General features: G+C 33.8%; 1 protein-coding gene and 1 pseudogene across 2 annotated transcripts in view; both read left to right on the top strand.

Annotated features, from left to right (window-relative positions):
- Positions 1-18,821, top strand: part of LOC114256065 (bifunctional nitrilase/nitrile hydratase NIT4B-like) — a 43,111-nt pseudogene that overhangs the window by 6,319 nt on the left and 17,971 nt on the right. Inside the window, exon 5 of the transcript XR_014363344.1 lies at positions 120-414. The product of XR_014363344.1 is annotated as a bifunctional nitrilase/nitrile hydratase NIT4B-like (transcript). The remainder of the gene's footprint in view (positions 1-119; positions 415-18,821) is intronic.
- LOC145820810 (DUF21 domain-containing protein At2g14520-like) lies at positions 8,822-10,109 on the top strand. The gene is made up of 4 exons (XM_082917354.1): positions 8,822-8,980; positions 9,088-9,174; positions 9,518-9,657; positions 9,757-10,109. Exons 1-4 carry the CDS (start codon positions 8,822-8,824, stop codon positions 9,875-9,877), a joined length of 507 nt encoding a protein of 168 aa, XP_082773480.1. The 3' UTR covers positions 9,878-10,109.

Raw genomic sequence — 18,821 nt, 5'->3', positions numbered from 1 at the left:
AAAAGTTGAAGAACTCTGGCGATCCATCAAAACCAATAGAGGTCCAACCCAAAGAAGATCATGATCGCACATGAAAGCCACTCCATAAACCGTGAAGATCCGTGGACCGTCACCTGAAGGTGGAGGGACGTCACCAGCGGTTGAGGGTACCGGCGACCTGTGCGGCCGGTATATTCCACCTGACACGAGAATTAGGGATCCGGTGCGAGGGAGAGACAGTCTAGTGGCTCCTCCAACAGATCCGACCCGAACTCGTCCGACCCAAGCAACCCAGCTTCAGGACCAGGATCCACAAGAAGTCAGGTTTGGAGTCAGGTTATCCGAATGGGAATGCTGGGTGTGGGAAGAGGACTGTTATGAGGGCCACAGTTGTATAGGCGTCGACTGTGTTCTATGATACTCCGGCCGCCATTGGTACATTTGATTTCTCTCCCTTAGTTCACTCTTTTGACTTGCCTTTGACTCACCAGGGCCAATTTTTTTAAGAGTTATGCTAGGACCTAATTAAATTATCAAATTATCTACTAAATTTGTGTGGGTTACGCAGAGATTTAGTAAAAAATTTAATAATTTATCTAGAATTATAATGTTTTTTTATTTTTTTAAAAAAAAAGTAATTACACAAATATTTCAAAAAAAAAAAAAAATGAGTGAAGCATCTTCTTCAACTTTAGATAATAATAGAGATCTAATATATATATATATATTTTAAGAAAAATTATTATAAATTTCATTTGGAGAAAAGTTATTCTATTTAGTCCTAGAAATTTTCTTTCAAACCACTTAGGGTTGTTTTGGGAAGTTGGTAAAAAGCTGGCTTTTGACTTTTTACTAAGCTTTTTGGCTTTTTTGGAAGTGATTTGGGAAGTTGGTAAAAAGCTGGCTTTTTGTTTTTTAGTTTAATATTTATTTATAGTGTCAAATCAAATTAAAATGACTAAAATACCCTTACCCAACATAAGAGATTTATTTTTTTATTTTTTTTTCGTAGGCCCTAATTTGTAATTTTACGGCTGCGTTTTTGGCACTTGCCAAATGACTTTTCTGGCGTTTTTGGCAGCCACGTTTTTGGATATTTTGTCTAAAAACGTGGCTTTTTACCATGTTCCCAAAATGGCGCTTAGTCCTTTTTATTTGGAGTATGTTGTATTTCCTTGATTTAGGGGTTTGAAAGTTTACTTGTTTGCCCTTGTGTGTGATTTTGTTTAGATTTTTTTCCTAATGTTGGGTGTGTGTGGATAAGGTAAGATTTTACGTCTATATATATATATATTGTAGAGATTTAGTGGAGTGATTTGTAGGTGAATGATGTTACCCCATTTGTGGTGTTACTGGTATGGTGTTCGTCCCTATTGTAACGTTGACATTAATTAATATCCAAACGTAATACTAATGTAACACAAAAAAAAACTCATTATTATATTTTTCCCAAACGTAACACTCTAATATAACACTTTAAAAAAACTCCTTAGTGTAACACTCTAAAATAACATACAAAAAAATTTGTTATTGTAACACTCTAATGTAACACAAAAAAATTTCTTAGTGTATTTTTCCTAAATGAAACACTCTAGTATAACACACAAAAAAATTCCTTAATGTAACACTCTAATGTAACACATACAAAAACTCTTTAGTGTAACATTCTAATATAACATACAAAAAAAATTTATTAATGTACTTTTTTCAAATGTAACACACTAATATAATACTCTAAAAAAACTCCTTAATGTAACACTCTAATGTAACACACAAAAACTCCTTAGTGTAACATTATAATGTAATACAAAAAAAAAAAAAAAAAAAAACTCCTTAGAGTATTTTTCTAGACGTAACACTTCAATATAACATTCCAAAAAAAATCTTTAGTGTAATTCTTTAATGTAATACACAAAAAAAACTCTTTAGTGTACTTTTCCAAAACGTAACGCTCTAATGTAACACACAAAAAAATTTCTTAGTGTACTTTTCCTAAACGTAACACTCCAACGTATCACTAAAAAAAAATGTGAGATTTTTCAAACTATTCCGAAAGGAGTATAAATATTCCTTAGTAAGTTTTGAACATATGTATAAACTAAAGAGTTTTTTTTTAGTGTTTTTGTGTGTTACATTAGACTATATTACATTGGAGTGTTACATTTGGGATTACATTGATTGAAGTATTACGTTTGGGAAAAGCACACCAAGGAGTATGTTACATTGGAATATTTTGGGATCAACAATGATTTAGACCACTAAAAAATACATCACTAATAGCACTAATGCATTGAGAATGGTAAAAAAAAGAAAAAAAAAGAAACAAGGCATAGAAAGTGGGCAGGGCCCACTGCCACATCATTAGTGCTCCTTCTAGTGCTCCCTTTTTAGTGCTCTCAAGCATTTTTCATTTTGGGATTACATTGATTGAAGGATTTTTTTTTTTACACATTGGAGAGTTACGTGTGGGAAAAGTATACCAAAGATTTTTTTTTTAGTGTTACGTTGTTACGTTTGGAAAAAATACAACAATGAATTTTTTAGTGTGTTACGTTAAAGTGTTACGTTATTAGAGTGTTACATTAGAGTTTAGGTTTTTGTTCGTAATGTATGATTTGTTCTAGAATGAGGGAAAATTCAAAACTTCTATAGTGCAAATTGCTCAAATGTGTAATTTTATATTTTGAGAAAATTACTTTAATCCCTAAAAAATTAAACCCAAACATGTAAGTGACTATTTTTTTATGTAATTTCTACTTTAATGGGACCTTTAGGTTTATAAGAAAAAAAAGAAGGACTACCGTTCACAATATCACATTTTGGGATTTATTGGTGTTTCACCCTATTTTTTATTAGTTAAATTTTTGTCTATCCTACTAGAGAAATTTTAAATTTTTATGTGAAACAAAAGAAATTTATGTGTTAGGTTAAAATTTTTCTGTCAATTTTTTTATAAGAAAATATTGACGGATCCAACTATTATGAAAATATTAGAGTTGTTTGGCAAGTTGGATTTTAGCTTTTTTTTTTGGGGGTTAAAATTCATAAAAAGATAAAATATATTAAAATAGTTAATAAGATAAAATGTCACATCAAATCCATAATCATTTCATTTTTTCTCTCACAAACATCACTTCAAATTACAAAAAAAATCTAATCAGTGTGTTTGGTTTCAGTTTTCTGAATTCTGTTTTTTTAAAATTGAATTTTTTGTTTTCCGTGTTTTTTTTTGTTTTTAGTAAATATTTTTAAAATTTTTTTTCTTTTACTTTTTTAAATGCACCTTACTTAGATGTATCTAAAAAGTAAAATATTTGTGAAAAAATATTTTAAAATTAATAAATACACAAAAATATGAAAAATATACTGAATTTTTTAAAGATTTTTTTTCACGAAAATTATACTTTTTAATGTATATTAGGTGTGTCTAAAATTTTTTTAAAAAATTGTTTAAAATATTCAAAAAATTCAGTAAAAACAAAAAATATGAAAAACAAGAAAGTAGAATTTTTTAAAAAGTGTTTTTAGAAAATCCAAACCAAGCAAAGTGAATCATTTTCCAAACACAAAAATTTTAATCTACTAAAATAGTCAAAATCTAAAATAACCTATTAAAATAACAACTTTTCAAACACTCACATTATACGTTTTTTATCTTATAAAAAAAATTCCCCCACAATAATGAATAAATATTGAAATAAATCAAAATAAATATACATTTTAATAAATAAGGAAGGACAACTTGTATGTATTTTGAAAAATGATTTATTCCATCTCAATCATGTGGAATTAGAGGGATAAAGATGAGAGAGTGAAGGGAATGTGAAATTATTTCATTGGGTGGAATTGGGGGTTTCAATTATGGGATGTGCTGATCTATTTTTTATTCATAGAATTGACAAATTATTTTATGAAAAATGATCGCATTGGTATGCAAATTAAAATCTTAAATGAGATGAGTGTAATTAAATCAAATCAAATTAAACCAAGTTAAGTCTTAAGTCTCATAAAATGAGGTTGGCTATATGAATCTTTCTTCTCTACGCGGTCCTATCAAAGGCCATTTCGTTAGTCAAATTAAGTAGATCCATATCTCTACTTACAATGCTAACTAACGTTAATCTAGGCCTACCCCGTCCCCTAACACTTCCATCTACCGTTACAACATCGCATCTCTTCACTACTGCCTCTGTTAGTCTCCGTTGAATAAGACCAAATCATCTTAATCGATTCTCTCTCAACTTATCTTCTATCGGTGCTACTTCTACCCATTCCCCGAATACACTCATTCCTAATGCTGTCTTGTCTAGTCTTGCCACACATCCACCTTAGCATTCTCATCTTAGCTACACTCATCTTATCTACATGCTATTTCTTGGTTGCTCAACACTCCATCATATGCAACATCACTGGTCTAATAGCCGTTCTATAGAACTTACTTTTAAGTCTAGTGGGTATTCGTTTATCGCACAGTACTCCAGACGCACTTCTCCACTTACACCATCCCGCCTTAATCCTGTGGGCCACATCCTCATCAATCTCCCCCGTTGCTGTGATAATCGACCCTAAATAGCGAAAATGCTCACTCTTAGGCAGTTCTTGATTCTCAATCTTCACTTCTCCTCTATTTTCATTGTTACTATTACTAAATTTATACTCTATGTACTCTGTCTTAGTTATGCTTATCCGGAATCTTTTAGATTCAAGGGTTTTTCTCCAAATCTTTAACTTTGTATTAACTCCTTCTTTAGTCTCATCCACTAGCACTATATCGTCTGCAAAAAGCATACACTATGGCACATCATCATGAATATTTCTCGTTAACTCATCCATAACTAAAACAAAAAGATAAGGACTTAAAGTAGATTCTTGGTGTAATTCTACAGTGATAGGAAATTCATTTGTCTCTCCAGCAGGCGATTTAATAGTGGTCACCACCCCTTCATACATGTCCCTAATCACATCAATGTAACCTTTTGTCACCCATTTTTTCGCTAACACCTACCTTATTATATCCCGTGACACTATATCGTATGCTTTCTCAAGGTCGATAAACACCATATGAATTCTCTTTTTTATTACTCTCCTCAAAAGATAGATCGCTTCCATTGTTGACCTGCTAGGTATAAACCCAAATTAATTCTCTGATGCATCTGTTTTATCTCACAATTGGCGTTCTATCACCCTTTCCCATACTTTCATTATATGACACATTAGCTTGATTCCTCTATAGTTGTTGCAATTTTGGACATCTCCATTATTCTTATAGATTGGCACTAAAATACTCTTCCTCCACTCATTTGACATGTTCCTAGTCAACAAAATTTTGCTAAACAACCTAGTCAACTATGCAACCCCTTTTTTACCCAAACACTTCCAAGCTTCAATAGAGATATCATCTGGTCCTAAAGCCTTATTTGATTTCATCTTCTTAAGTGCAATCTCCACTTCAAAGTTCCTAATCCTGCGATAGAACCTATAGTCTTGGTTTATCGTATTACTGGCTATTTTTTCCCCTAATACCGTACCTCCATATTTTTCATTTAATAGTTTATCAAACTAGTTCTTCCATCTTTTCTTAATTTTTTCATCCCTCACCAATACCTTAGAATCCTCACTCTTGATGCACTTAACTTAATTAAAAATCTCTTGTTTTCCTCTCTCGTATCTTAGCAAGTTTGTATGCCTTCTTATCTCCCTCTTATTATCTAGTCTAGTGTATAGGTCATCATAAGCTTTCAACTTAGCCTCTGTCACTACTTTCTTGACTGCCTTATTAACCAATCTATAGCTCTTAAGGTTTTCCTCAGTTCTATCATTTTGCCACTTTTTAAAGCACTATTTTTTTGCCTTAACTATTGCTTGAACCTCTTCCCTTCAGCACCAAGTTTCCCTAGAGCTGGGTCCCGTTCCTTTCAACTCTCCAAGCACTTCCCTTGAGATTTTTCTCATACAATTGGCCATCGAGTTTCTCATAGTGTTAGCATCATCTTCCAAGTCCCAAGTACCTTCCTTATTCATTCTATTATTAAATATTTCTAATTTATCCCCTTTTAGGTCCCATCATCTCGTCCTACGATGCCCACCATCCTTCCTAGTTTGGTATTGCCCTCTAAAACATAAATCTAGTATCAAAATCCTATGTTGAGAGGTCAGGCTCTCTCCAAGAATCACCTTATAATCATTGTATTTTAGGCAGTCCATTTTTTTCACTAAGAAGTAATCTATTTGACTCTTAACTGACCCACTCTTAAAGGTTATCAAATGCTCCTCTCTCTTTTTATACATAGTATTGGCCACCATCAGGTCAGAAGCCAATGCAAAATCTAAGATACTCTCTCCAACCTCATTTCTATCACCAAAACCGTATCCACCATGCACGCTTTCATAGCCTAGTTTATCTATGCCTACATGGCCATTAAAATCTCCACCTATAACTAGGTTCTCTCCTACGGGTATCTCTTGTAAGATCTCATCCATTTACTCCCAAAAATCGCTCCAAGTATGATCATCTAATCCTACTTGAGGGGCGTATGCACTAATAACGTTCGCTATATTCCCTTCAATAACTAGTTTAACTAACATAATCCTATCTCCTTTCCTAATGATCGCCATTAGATTCTCCACAAGACCCTTGACAATTAAGATTCCTACCCCATTCCTACGTCTATTTTTACCACTATAATATAGTTTAAAACTGGTATCCTCAATTTCCTTAGCTTTCTCACCCGTCCACTTAGTTTCTTGCACGCAAGCTATACTAACTTTCCTCATAATCATAACATCTACCAACTCCATTGTCTTACTAGTTAAGGTTCCTATATTTCAAGTGGCTACCCTAAACCTATAGTCTTGGACTAGCTTCTTTACCCGCGCTCGTCCAGAAAAACGCGAGAACCTTTGCCCATTTTTCACCGCACCCAGGCGTCGATGCGGCGCCTCTTGCTCACTTTTCGAAACACCCGGAAGCAGGCGCAGCACGTCACTTAAGGGGAATGACCTAGTATTTAAACGATGTAGGATTCCTTGTCAAACTTCAACGAATTACTTTCGTTCATTATATTAAAAAGAGGTTGGATTGCCTTAAGTCCATAATCTCTACTGAAGGCATTGTTGGGCTCATTACGGGTCTCATTTCAATTATCAAAACTGTTCATTTTGTAGAATTTTTCGTGTATAACATCTACAAAAAAAGAAAAAGAAAAAAAAATTCTGATAATCGTAACTTATTCAATTTATAGCATTTGTCACTAAAAAAATAGATGATATATTTTTAAAGTTATCATTTTTTTTTGAGATATAAATACAATAAATTGAATATGTTATGATTCTTAGATCAACTTTTTTGTTTTTTTGTTTTTGGTCCATGATGTACACGAAAAATTTTACAAAATAAATCGTTTCGATCATCAAAACGGAACTTATGATGAGCCCTATGGCCTCGACAGCACCCTCTGGATTGGAGGCAGTACAACTCCATTAAAAAAAATGTGTTTACACGTTATCCACTATCTTTAAAAAAAATTGTAGTGATACACAAAATATATTCCAGTAGACTAATACCATAATGCAAACTGAGATGTGATCATTTCAATATTTTTAAAAAGATTCAAGCGTTCTGCCTTTAACAAATCCTTCATAACCATTTGGTGTAGCTCGTACAATTTCTGCACTCACTACAAGAAAAATGAGATTTAACGACGTTCATTTAACGACGTTTTTTTAAACGTCATCTTTTTTAATATTTTATCACGTTTGATAAGCGCCACATTTTTTTAAAAATAAAATGATACCGTTTTTATAAGAGAGGGCGTGTTAAAGTGCCTCCAAATGTCCAACTCTCCCACGCGCAAATGTACAACTTTCCCACGCGCGCTCTCTCTCTCTCTCTCTCTCTCTCTCTCTCTCTCTCTTCAAATGTCTTATTTTGGGTCAAGGACCCAAAACACTCGCTTACTCTCTCACTCACTCTCTGGATCGATCTCACTCTCACTCTCTCTCTCACAACCCTCTCTAAACCCTAATCTCTCTCAACCGATCGAATCAACCGATCGAATCAACCTTCTTCAGCCCCGTTTGATCCAATCTCAGAGCGATTGGTGATTTATCTCAGATCCAATCTCAGAGCGGTTGGGGATTCATCTCAGATCCAATCTCTGAGCAATTGACGATTTCGATTTTGATTTCGAAGTTCTCTCTCTCTCTCTCTCGATTTCGAAGCGCCACCGCCGCCACCATCTGCACCGGCGAGGGGAGCGAACACCATCGTCTACTAAGGTGAGCATCACCTGATTCCCGCATTAGGGCTATGGCGATGCATTGATTGAAGCCTCGATCATCATCGCTTTTACATTTATTGGTAATTATTCCCAAAATATTTAAAAATAATAATTTATTTTCTATATTTTTAGTGTTGTGTTTGGGTTTACAATCAGTGTTTTGAAGGAGTTGTAGTGATAGACAAATTTTCTTCTAAAAATCTGGTTCATTTTCAGCATTTTCATTATGAAAGGACAATGTTGATTTGGTTGTTGATTTTCGTTTGTGCAGAGAAGGATCAAGAATTGGGGGAAGCCTTAGAGAGAAGGCAGTTGAAGAGTTTCTGTTCTATATGTATTCTCTCTTCTGTTTAATTGCCATTCTATATATTTTTTTAATATAAATAAATGCTAGTCTGAATTCATCTGAATGTGTCTGCCCATCTGTTCTGATAGAAAAAGTGCTTATTAGAAAACTTGAGTTATGTTCTTGTAGCATGGATACATTTTCTAAAGAAGTGCTTTTAGAAAACTCAAATCTATTTTTCGCATCATGATGTTTCAATTTTCCTGGTTAAATCAGCATGGTGAATTTGCATGTGCTAATTACTACTAGTCTGTGTGAACAGATTATACCACAATCTGTTTGTTCTAGACATGGGTTGGCTATTGGTGCAGCTGTAGCCCCATTTGTCCGCGTTCTTGTTTGGATTTGTTTTCCTGTAGCATATCCAATAAGCAAGGTACTTGTGTTTGCTCAGCACTATTGCATTGCATTACTTAAAGCAAATTCATTGGTTGGTCTTTCTAATTAGTCTTCTTGGCTACCCTTATTGTCTGTGATTTTCAGCTATTAGATTTTCTGCTAGGACATGGACATGTAGCACTTTTCCGTAGAGTTGAGTTGAAAACACTAGTTGATTTGCATGGTAATGAGGTAAGTAGACACATTTGTGAAAGTATTATGAACTAACGACATTATTTTTATTTTATTTATGATGCAATCTGGTCCATCCCCCTCCCACCCACCCACCCACCCACACCGAAAAGAAAAAAAAGGTCTCCAATTGAGGAATCCTTAAAACATCCATCCAATACTCCTCCCTTTTTCCTACAAAATGTGCTGCTTGCAGGAATTTTAATTTTCTCGTCTATAAAAACGTCTCCCGAAGTTAATGTTATCCCATTTTTATTTTTCACTTCAAACTCCATTGCAAAGAGCTTCTTTTTCCTTCTGTTTTATCTTGTGACTTGATAGTCTTCTGATTACCTGTAAACAGGCTGGAAAAGGTGCAGAACTCACACATGATGAGACAACAATTATTGCTGGAGCACTTGGGCTTACTGAGAAAACAGCCAGTGATGCCATGACTCCCATATCTGACACTTTTGCTGTTGATATCAATGCCAAGCTTGACAGGTGTTGCATGCTTTGGAAAACTTTTGAATATAAGGTTTACTTGAAGTCTTTTTTAACTTTGTTTTGATCATATATATGATGATGCTTGATATCTAATAGGGAGCTGATGAATTTAATTTTGGAGAAAGGGCATAGAAGAGTGCCAGTCTACTATGAGCAACCTACAAACATAATTGGACTTGTTTTGGTAAATTGTTTGTTTGTGCTTCATGTAATTTGAAAATAAATTGTTTATTTTGTCACTCTTTGGAGAATGATCATTTTTCAACTGACTTTAGTTTATTAGTATGCTCATTTTTTAAACTTGACATGCTGTTTTAGAACCATCTCTGCTGATTTTCATTTTCTCTTACCCTCCTGCTTCACTCCGCCCTATCTAGAAAGCATATCTCATAGTTTGGGACCTTAAACTATAAAACATAGTAACCACTCCTGGATCATTGAGAACATGAGAAATAAGCTAATAGGCCTACTGAAGGACTGCAACTTTACTTTTTTATGGCCGTAAGATTTATAATTGTCTCGTACTGCTCAATTGGGTTAACTATAAAGTACATAACCTATTATGAAGACTCTGACAGTCTTCCTGGAAAGAGAACAACAGTTTGGGAGCTTGACAAGGGTATGTAAAATGTCTTACAAATCACGTTAACTGTTGTATGCAATTTTGGACAACAGTGGCTTCAAAGGATTTCAGGCTCAGTAAATACTTACACTTGGCTTAAAGGAAATGCTTTGCTGAGAATGAGTGAAAATTCTCTGTTATAAAATGTCTGGGTTTGCAATATTAGACTTTTCATTGTTTTATTTTATCTAATATCTAATATGTTATTTGTTAATAGAAAGTAAATGTATCTAGCAATCAATTATACACTTCACGCATATTTATCTGTTCACATGTATTGTATGTATCATTTCCCTTAAACAGGATGAATGAACCTTATAGCCAAATAAATGAGTTTTTGGTTTGTGCTCCAAGGGTAGTAAAATAGTAAGAAAAAATTATGGCTACATCTCAAGGTCACGGGTTGTGGAAAGCAAGTTTTGCATTTTAAGGTCATATTCAACAAAAAAAATATGAAATAATCTTTGCTGAAAAAATATGAAATAATGTTTGCTGAAATATGAAATAATCTTTGCTGAAATAACCATTTGGTTCCAAAAGGGTTGATGGGTCTAATCTCCCAAGCTGTCTATGATGGTGGCCACCACGTCTTAGGGTAATTTCTCTCTCTATCTCTCTCTCTCTTCTCCACTCATAAACTCCATTATTTATTTTTTTGCAGAGTGATTCCAAAAACTCTTATGCCTAGAGAGGTAATTCACTGCACTTGTTTCCTCATAATTTCAGTTAAGCTTGGCATACTTGTCAAAAATAAACTAAAAAATAGTTAATCTTGCCATCCAAATTTGGTTATGCTTGTGCTTGATTGGGTTGATAACATATTTTGTTCAGTTTAATGGGCTTTTTCACATTTAAATTGACATGCAAGGTTTTGCTCTTATTGTTTTGGTCTTTGTTTCTACATTTGTGCCACTGTGTTGCAGGTATCAAGCATACAATTACAAGATGACCTTTTGTCAGTGTTAGTTTCTGGGCATGAGATCACTGGTTCTGTGTTAACTTGGATAGCATATCTTCTGAGCAAGGTATTACATATAGTACCTTTTATCTTAATGAGTGTACCTTTTATCTTAATGATCTGTGTCTCCATTTTCTGTTGTTTACCATAGTAGATTCTATACTTCTTGAGGATTGGCTTGATGTTGATTCAAGGTCTAATAGTAGTGTGTCAAATGACAAAGAGGAAAGTGGTTTTATTTATTTGAACCGTTATATTGAAATTCATTTATCTTTGCTTGTGACACTACACATTTGGCTTCTTCCTGTTGGTATAAATTATTAACTGTAAACTTATTCTTTTTAAAACACAGGTTGATGTGGGTGTCACATCAGGTTGTAAATAGAGTTTTTGTACAAATTTTAAGTGTAGCATTTTAATATAATGGAAGAACATTTTCCTTTGTATTTGTGTATGGTTCTTTTTGTAAACCCATTAAGTGGTTTTAACTGAGATTTTAGTGATATATTCATAACCGCATTTGGTAATGTACATTAGCTACCACTTAAAATTTCAAGCAGAGTGTAGCTGACTATGTTCAATAGTTGATAAGTTTAATCCATTGTGATTTTAAATTTTAACATAGAATGACAAACATCTTTAATTCTAAAAATTTTAGCTGCTCACAGTTTGCAATACTACTAATCTGCCCTATAATTTTATTTTGTGAAAGGGCTCCTAAATTTTCTACTTTCATTTGCAAGAAAAATATGAGTTGTCTAATTGTGAGCCATCTTAGGAGTGTTTATGTCAGCCTTCTGCAGTTCTTTACCCTGAACAGTATGCTTGAAACTGGGGCTTTGGAGCTGGCTGATGTCAGGAACCATTGAAAGAAGCTCAATGTCCTGTTAAACTCAAACATTTTTTAGCTGGGTTTTGTACTTCAAAATGTTTTATACGAGTTAACAGGAAATTGGAATTATGTACGATCATTTGTGTTGGAAAGCATTTTATGCTATGTAAATTGATTATTATTTTAGTACAATCACTTGCTAATGTGTTACATCATTGATGTTGGACTATTTTTTTTTGTCAAAACCATAATGATCCTGTTGTAAGATAGACCATGATTTGATTGAACAGTTGTGCTTTGTCCTTTTTAAAGTGCAGGGATTTGATCGATTATTACAGTTAAGAGTTGTGATATCAATGGAAAGAATTGTTGCAGCTCATTGTTTGTTATTCTTTTTCATGAAATTTTCTTAATGTCCATTATTTTAAATGCTATTGTTCAGGTGATGAATCTCATTGGTGATGTTAAAGGAAAAGTTGCAGTAATGGTGGATGACATGATTGACACTGCTGGTGAGTTAAGTCATCTAGATGTAAAAAATCCCAGCTTATAGGCCATTAATTAGGAAGTGATTTCAAAAAGTGAAAATTCAAAGAAAAAGAAACTTAGTTTATCATGCAATTTTCATGGCGAGTTATTAATTTCAATTTCCAAGTGTTGTCCATCATGAGCAAATATCCTACCACTTTATGCTCCAAAATTTCTAGACTACATTTGCATTTAAGGCTGGTTAATACTAACTGTCCATCCTTGGTTCCCTCTCTCACGTTTCTCATTCATATCTTATGTTATTTTATTTTTAAGAACAACCTATCTTTGGTTTAGTGTAATATGTTTGTATATATACAGCCATAAGAATATCACATATTATGAAAACAACTTTTTGTAAGGGCATGATCGTTTGTTATCATGTCTAGTTGTTATGCATCTTGCTCTCCACTTTGCTTTAAATTTTGGGTCTCAAATATGATCATGTCCTTCGGATTGGACTTGAGCTTACAGTCTAGGCAATGTGAAGTACTTTCTATATTTTGTTGTTTCCAATAAATAACCGAGTGTTATTTTGCTTCCTCAAGAGGTTTGAAAAAAAGCACAAAGGTGGTTTTTTTTTTAGATTGTAAATACAGTCTTCGACTTATTGTAGTTAACTAGTACATGGCTGCTGGGTTGTAGGTACTATTGCAAAAGGTGCAGCTCTGTTACATGAGGAGGGGGCCAGGGAAGTCTATGCTTGCAGCACTCATGCTGTTTTTAGGTAATGGCTTCATCTATGGTGTTCGATCTTTGCTTTGATCTCTCTAAATGCATGCCCAAAAATTTCTGTGTTTTTCCAAATTTGATCATTATACATTTTGATCAAAGTTCCGTTTCTTCATTACTTTGGAGAAAGGGGAAATTAAGAGGTGTTGGGTTGTGACTTTTGAGGTGCCATTTCCTGATTTTCATGTGAATGGGGGCAGGATGTCAGGATTTTTATTTTATTTTTATATAATTTTTCTACTTATTAAGAAGTTTCTGGTTTTAGTGAATGGTACATAGATGGGGAACTATCTATATCTTCTAGTTCAATGTCTTATTAGGGATCTCTTAAGGTTGTGCTTGGATCATAGATTTGGGTAGCAATTTGGAAAGGGAAAAGAAAAAAGTATGTGTAATGTAACTATATTTCATTCACAATTCACCTATCTTTTACTTTTCTCTTTTTAAATCCCTACTCAAATCCGTAAACCAAACACTGCCTAAGTAAAACAAGTTAGGTTTCTTTTTCTTTTTTTGATTACAAGGGGGCCGAAGCCAAACCTACAAACTGACACTACGAGGGAAACTCCCTCCTTGCTTGTCATTAGCTAAGGCCAACTCCAGAGAAGGAGGGGCTGTCAACACAGTTTCATCCCTAACATCCATACATATAGCTGCTTTGGCTAGCTCGTCTGCACAACGATTAGCTTCCCTCCAAAGAATTTAGGTTTCTTGTTTTGCATCATAATGTATACTATCAAGTCCCTAATAATTTGTCATTCCATGATCTACAACACTTTGTTGCTCAAACTGTCAGGACAGTCACCAAAGATCATCTTCAAAAGTAAATATCGACACACTATACTACATCCAGAATGGTAGGTGGTGTTATAAAGTTATGAGCATTTTGTCTGTTCATAATTTATTGCTAGTTCTATTTAGTTGTTAACATGTTGGCTTCACCTTCATTAATCTATCAATTATTCAATGCCGTCAATTTACTTTCTTGAAGTCCTAAACATTGGGTGTTCTACCTGGAGCTACTATTCTAGGTAATTGTTGCTTCTAGAGCTGTGAAGCATGAGAACCTTGTTGAGGAAGTGAAGAAGTTGTTTACCAAATTGTCATCGGATCCAACCACAACTTCTGAATTAGTTGCCAAAGGGCCAGCAATTTTTTCAGGATTTTGTGTTAAAATCCTTTGGTTTTTTATTTCTCTTATTTTTTCTTTTTTTTCTCGGATCTGACAGTGGATGTTTTGGTTCACTTCTTATTTTTTGTATTAAATGGGGGAGTGGTGAGAGAGAGAGGAGGGTAATGTTAAATTAAATGGGGAAGTGAATTAATGTTATATTTGTTATTCGAATGGGAGTTATTATTTCATATTAGTGTTATTTAGTTTTATTATTGGTGTTCTTTTAGTTCAATCACATAAAATTAGCACAATTTCAAAACTAAAAAAAAAAAGAAAGATTAGACGGCGTTTTTAAAATGCCACTATAGCAGGTGGAATTTTTTAAAATTAAAAAAACCTATGAAGGCGTTTTAAAAACGTCGCTAAAATCATAATACAGCGACGTTTCCCAAACGCCATAAAGTTATAGCGACGGCCGCGTCATCGGCGTTTGGCACTAAACGTCACAATAATAATTAGCGACGTTTTTAGTACCTATAGCGGCATTTTTTAAACGCCGCTAAAAGCCTATTTTCCAGCCGTGACTAGAGGTTGTACTCAGTTCCACCATAAAAACACTCTTACATATTATCTAAAAAAGTGTAAAAAACACAAGATAGAATATAGAAATATTAAAAGAGAACAAAGAGACGAAGGTGAGTCTCCTTGTATCACACCGCCATAAGGTTTAAGACTCTACAAATGTTCAACTAAAGGAGCTAGATATACATAGGAAAAAACCACTGACTCAACTTGGAGATGAGAATTTTTTATTCCTTTTCTCATTTAAAAAATGTTCTCATATGGCAGCTTTTCATTTTGTCTTTTCTTCACGTGGTGGTTGGTGGAGAGTCTTCTAGAACTCAACAATTTCTTGTTTTATTGCTTTTTATCTTTTTATTTAATGCACACAACTCATCCTATAATATTTTTATTTATATACAAATTACTTTAATAGGAGTATTAAAATACATTGTGCTTGTAATCTGCACCAACACTTTTAGGACTGAGCAAGTGATCCGTGAAATCCGTAATCCGATCCAATTTAGTCCAATCTGATAGGTTTAGATTGGTTTTTTAAATCCGCAGTTCAGTTCCGGATTGAAGAATTAAAAATCCGTAGTCTACGGATTGGTTCCGGATTGAACCCCACGGTTCTGGATTGGAACCGATCCGAACCGTATACAAATAGTCTATATTTTTATTAAACATCTTCCCCCATAGTATCTTCTCTTAATTCTATATAAAATCTAAACTCAAACCTAAAATCGTATAATATCTTCTTTTATTACTCTTATTTGTTGGTTTTTAGTTTTAATTTGTAATGGTTTAAATACTTATAGTGAAACCAATTTTCTTATGGTTATTTAAATTTTAGAACAGTATGTCGTTATTATAGAAAAATACGTTGCTATTGTGGAACTAATATAGCGCTATGTTTATATTTTATAAAATTAAAGTGTTATAAATATATTTTTGTTATTTAATTATGTGAATCCGTGGTCCTAAACCGATCCAATCCGTATTTAAATGGATTAGTTCGGATTGGTTCCATAATTTAAACGGATTGGATTGGTTTCAATTTTTTAGGAACCGTAAATAACGGATTGGTACTGATTTTATCTCAATCCGGTCCAATTCAGACCATGCTCACCCCTAAACACTTTGGGTCAAGAATCTCAAGATACGTAAAGATATGCATATATATTCTTTATTTATTGCTTTTGTAAATAAATATAGGCTTTTTCAAAATCACAAGTTTGTTAATGTCTCAACAGTATGGTGGTCCACAAGAATGAATAGATTAAGGAAGAAAAAAAAAAAAAAAAAAAAACCTTGTCTGATTATAAAAATTAAAACATAATAAATATAAAAAAAATAAGAAAAAAAGATTGTTATTTTGTTATAAAAAACAAACCAGAATTTGAAAAAAAGAAAAGGAAAAAATAGAACCAACCATTTATAGTATTATTTATCTCGAACAAAATTTGATCAAATCCAGTGTTGAACACTGTATCCTTAAGACAGATTCGCCCCTTCCACCGTACTTTTAGATTATGGACATCTATCTTTCAAGATAAAATGATCAACGACAATTTAATAACAGTATTACAAATTAAATGTCCAATGAACACACTCTGTGTTTATGCTCTTTCTCACAGGAAATTTATGCAGCTAAACGCAAGAAATAAAAGTGGAGAAGAAGAAAAAAAAAATTTGAATGATAAATCAAATCACTACGCCAAAATTGGGCTTTAGCGGCGATTTTTTACCGTCGTTAAAGGATGTAAAACCGCTGTTAAAGCCTTTAACGGCAGTAATTTAAGACCGCCGTTTATACTTGTGTCGAAAAAGGTCTAACCGTCGTAAAAGATAAATTATCGTTGTTAAAAGTCGATAAAAAACGACAGTAATATAAGACTAAAAATGGCGGTTCTTTACCGCCATAAATAGGTTCAAAATTTTAAAAAAGTAATTCTCTCTTCTTATACCCCCAAGTCTCAAACCCTTGACCTCTAATCCACGCACGCCAACCACTCCACTACAGTCACTCTATATGAAATATATTCCCTAAATAAATATTTAAACATTACTTTTGCGTTATTGTAGATGGTCATGTTTAAGCTTTGGCCGCGTGTGGTCACCACTCGCCGGAGTTCCGTCAGAGCTCTGTCGGCAAAGACCGCCATCATTAACGACGGTAATAAGAGGGCTTTAGCGGCGGTTTCGTTACCGCCGTTAAAAGCGGGCTTTAGTGACAGTTTTTTTAACGACGATTTCATTACCGCCGTTATTCGTTACCACCTTTAATAGTATCTTTAACGGCGGTAACGAAAATCGCCGTTAATGTCCTGTTTTGGCGTAGTGAATGGAGGACTTGTTTATTTATAGGTGAACTGGTGGCTTTTTAGAATGACTTCAACAGGTACCAAACCTGTTTGGACAGATTTGAACAGGTAATGTATTCGGGTTAAATTTGAAAAGATAATGAACCTGTTCGGTTAGAGGAAAAATACTGAAGAGGTGTAAGGAACCAGACTACCAACGTTCAGAAACGTTAGGGTCATTTCAAAATTAAGTTTGAATTTCAAACCGAAATTCAAATTCCAAACGGTAAGAATTTAATTTTAAAAAAATAAAATTGTTTTTGGCCCAAAAAAATAAGCATTGGGTCGGACAAGCCAGCCCAACCCAACCTCACACCACGCACACACGCCCAGCCCGCCCAACCGGCCGGTCGGATGGCAGCGCGTGTTTGTTTTGGGTCCAATAGGTCTAACCCATTTTGCCCATAACCTCCCTCTCTACAAAACTTAAGTGCCCCAAGGGGCCTACCCCAAGGTCTAAACTCAAAGCTTATAAACCCATACAATGGCCCTGTTTGGTAGGACTTATTTTCAGCTTATTTCAATTATCAGCTTAATTTAAGCTATTTTGATGTGTTTGGTTCAGCTTAACAATACAACTTATAGCTTTTTGTAAGTCAAAAATCAACTTATTCTTTGAGTGGGAGAGAAGAAGCTTAATTTATAAGTCAAAAAGTAGCTTATGTTCACAGCTATAAGCTGTTAGGCTATAAGTTATAATCACTTTTCCACAGCTCTACCAAACGGGGCCAATGTTAGCTTAGCCAAGCAATGTGGGACAAACTTTCTTGCCTTCAATTTGGGAAACTTCACCAAAACACTATTTTTATGGAGCTCATTTTGGCATCGATTTTCTATTCACCCAATAATAGTTTTGAGCAATCAAATATACAACGTGAATCATTACGCAGCAAAAAACACGTTGCCACATGGACCCACCAACTTTGGCGCATGGGTCTCACTTAAAAAATTAGACTAAAGTTTAAGAAAAATCTATTTTTGCCAAACCATATTTCCAAATCATTTTTTGCAGATTATGTTAATGATTAGCTCCAAATGAGAGGAGGGATTTGAAAAAGAAAATCCTTTGTGTGATCTTGACCTGGGAAGCATGGATATAGATACGATACGATATTGATACAACTAGGCAACAAAACCTAAAATAATAAGATACGGGTACAGTTAGAATATGTTTAGAAAAAATATTTTTTAAAAATTATTAGTAGTGAATTACACATAAGCTAAAGAATGTTGAGGAATCACAATGTAATTTATAATGCAAAATACTAACCTTTAAGAGTTATGTATTAATTTAAGCTACTAGCTTGTTTACCTTTTAAATTTTCAATACGTATTGCAAATATTTTATTTATGTTTATATTACAATAATAGAGCAATCCACAATTTGTCTATGTGCTTTTCCCTTTGACACTGATAAAAATATTGTATTCAAGTTTATTTGCTTATTT

Source organism: Camellia sinensis, chromosome 3 (genome assembly GCF_055761805.1).
Source record: "Camellia sinensis isolate YWXY chromosome 3, ASM5576180v1, whole genome shotgun sequence".
NCBI classification, from domain to species: domain Eukaryota; kingdom Viridiplantae; phylum Streptophyta; class Magnoliopsida; order Ericales; family Theaceae; genus Camellia; species Camellia sinensis.
This window is presented reverse-complemented; position numbering and strand designations above follow the sequence as displayed.

What these genes read in the sequence shown, in the direction of transcription:
- LOC145820810 (XM_082917354.1), top strand. Translation starts at nt 8,822, where the DNA reads ATGGTGAATTTGCATGTGCTAATTACTACTAGTCTGTGTGAACAGATT. An exon ending in TAGCATATCCAATAAGCAAG is followed by an intron (nt 8,981 to 9,087) that starts GTACTTGTGTTT and finishes TGTGATTTTCAG; the next exon opens with CTATTAGATTTTCTGCTAGG. An exon ending in ATCAATGCCAAGCTTGACAG is followed by an intron (nt 9,658 to 9,756) that starts GTGTTGCATGCT and finishes GATATCTAATAG; the next exon opens with GGAGCTGATGAATTTAATTT.